Genomic DNA, 2,766 nt, shown 5'->3' on the forward strand with positions numbered 1-2,766 from the left:
GAGGGACAGCAGAGCACTGGCTCCTGCCTCTGCAGTGAATTTGGGTTACTGATTGCTGCTCTGCCTGTGTGCAGGATGCAGAATTACAGTGTCTGCAACAGCCCAGGGGAAAGGGAAGGAGGACAGAGCTGTTGAGAAGCTCTTTACATATTTGCATGTCTTTGTGTCTCTTTAAGAAGCTGTGCCAGCTCACAGGAGGATTTATATTCCCGTATTTCCAGTACAGAACAGACATCCCTCACCCTCCAATGGCTGCAGAGCAGACACTGGGAATGCACAACAAAAACTTCTTGAGCACAGGCAGAAGGGGAATTCCTCCCTCTACCTCCATACAAACAATAAAAACTTTGCTAGAAGTCACATTTTTGCTTTGTAACATGCTAATAGGCTAATAAAACTGTCATTATTAGCTCTAATACTACACTAGGAATTATTTTTTGAGGTGCCAGGCAGTTACATGACAACACACAGAAAGAAATAGCATTAATAATATTCCTGTGGCTGTTGCAGGTTTGCMATCACAGTGGCCCCAAAACACTAACACAGAGAGATTGTGATCAAAACACAGGATTATGGTAAATAGAGCTCTCCTTACCCTGTTTCTTGCCTTTATCCTTTTATAAACAAAGTCAGGGAAYGTCTTCCTAGGGATGAAGCGACCTGAGCCCTGGGTGACACACAGATTCCCATCTTCTAGGACAACTCTTCCCTGACTTATGACCACAGTTGGGACCCCGTGGCACTCGGTGCCTTCAAAGATGTTGTACTCCACGTTCTGAAAAAAGCAAACCCCGACATTCAGTGCCTGCAGGATTGAAGAGGAGCCCAACAAAGCCCCCATTTTTCTACACGTTCCTCATGCACCTAATTAACCCCTCMTATTTTAAATAAAAATATTCCAATGGGAAACAAACTGCAAAGGAGAAACTAAACCCTAAACCTACTCGTATTAAACTACAGCAATAGTTTAATAYTYTTATTATTTATTWTATTTACATTTATATTATTAYATTGTATTATTWATATGCTTATCATATATTAATAAGATTATATGTTAAATTATAGCAATAGTTTAATACATATTAAACCATAACTAATACACACTGAAGTTTAGCATAAGTTCAATATTTAAGTTCAACACTTATATTTTTCTAATCCACAGCAAATACATTGACCTTAAGATTTCCATACCAGATCAGTACCARTCCCACCCTTTACAGCAGCAAAAGGATATATTCTTTGTATTTTTAAAAGCAAATGCAAGGTCCTTTATCACTTTACCCACACACTCCTCCCCACTTGCTAAGGACATGCATTGCTTTCCAGCTCTCTTCTGACTCTAAAACCAGAATATAATAAAATAGCTCCAGAATATGATAAAATAGCTCCAGAATATAACAAAAACCATATTTCACCAGGTTATGGGTTTTTGCCGAGATGGTTTTGGTAGCTTTGGGGTTCCACACCACCAGGTCTGCGTCGGTGCCCACGGCCACGCGCCCCTTCCTGGGGTAGCAGTTGAAGATCTTGGCAGCGTTGGTGCTGGTCACTGCTACAAAATCGTTCTCATCCATCTTCCCGNTCCACACCACCAGGTCTGCGTCGGTGCCCACGGCCACGCGCCCCTTCCTGGGGTAGCAGTTGAAGATCTTGGCAGCGTTGGTGCTGGTCACTGCTACAAAATCGTTCTCATCCATCTTCCCGGGGACCTGGGAGGGCAGGGCAGGGGAGGAAGGAGCACAGATGGGGACACGGTCCCTCCCCATGGCTGGATCTGTGCTGTCCCGTGTGGGGTGAGGGTCTGCACTGCCACAGGGCTGCGCTTACAGGGGAACGGGGATGGGGGCTGAGCCTTGYCCCTCTGGGCTAAAGGACACAAGASACAGGTTTTCTTTTCCTGGGACTCAAAAGTTTGAAATCTCTGAAAAACAGGACCTTCACTGGTTGGTTTGAACTTCTGTACAGGTATCTCACAGTCACTGAAGAGGGATAAGGACAGTTCAATGAAGAAAGACTGGAACTGAACCAAACCAGAACCATTTATCATCTCCATTTGTCATCTTACACAGAGTTCTGTATCTCTCTGAACAAAGCCCACCTAAGAGAGGTTTCAGGGTCACACAGCTCCCAATCCCCTGCAGCCCACACAGATATCTGCTCCATGGGATGTAGGATAACACCTCCAGGGATGCTGCCAGCAGGGAAATGTGCACGGGGGTGCAGGGACAGGGACTGATCCCACACAGGCTCGGATCAGAGCCCTGATCTGCCCAGCAGACACTGAGGTAATGGGGACCTGCCCAAATTGGGGGGCTCAGGGTGACCAGGCAGAGGGAGCCATGGCCATGTCCCACCCTCTCCCCATCCACCTCCCCAGGCTCTGGGGAGCACCAGGGCACGGGAACACCTCATCACCTTGGGAAAAAAGCATTGGAGAGATTTTCCTGGTGACTGTGAGCAAGAGGGGAGGATGTTCCCCACACAGCAGCCTTTGAAGGCACTGTGAAGGCATTTGTGTGTCTCAGCCTCTCGTCAGCAGCTCTCTGAAGCTGCAGCAGTGTCTAGACACTGTCAGCCCTGCGGCTGCTCTGAATTAACGAGGCTGTGACAGCCTGGAGTGTGTGTCCCCACCCTCTGCAGCACGTACCACACACTTCTCCCACACCATGCACATCCTCTCCTCGATGCCGTTGGTGCCCTCGGGGATCAGGGTGAAGTTGTCCTTGCCCACGGCYTTCTGAGCGGTGCTGAAGGTGCAGTGGGCAC

General features: G+C 47.6%; 1 protein-coding gene across 1 annotated transcript in view; it reads right to left on the reverse strand.

Annotated features, from left to right (window-relative positions):
• Positions 1 to 2,761, reverse strand: part of LOC130586839 (dihydropyrimidinase-related protein 4-like) — a gene marked incomplete at its 5' end in the record, with an annotated part of 4,869 nt that extends 2,108 nt beyond the window's left edge. Inside the window, 3 exons of the mRNA XM_057387747.1 lie at positions 596 to 775; positions 1,416 to 1,597; positions 2,644 to 2,761. Coding sequence (XP_057243730.1) covers positions 596 to 775; positions 1,416 to 1,597; positions 2,644 to 2,761 — 480 coding nt within the window. The remainder of the gene's footprint in view (positions 1 to 595; positions 776 to 1,415; positions 1,598 to 2,643) is intronic.
• Positions 2,762 to 2,766: the final 5 nt, after the last annotated feature.

The sequence above is a fragment of the Malurus melanocephalus genome, unplaced genomic scaffold (genome assembly GCF_030028575.1).
Source record: "Malurus melanocephalus ecotype Western Australia unplaced genomic scaffold, MMel_1.1 scaffold_1340, whole genome shotgun sequence".
Classification (NCBI taxonomy): domain Eukaryota; kingdom Metazoa; phylum Chordata; class Aves; order Passeriformes; family Maluridae; genus Malurus; species Malurus melanocephalus.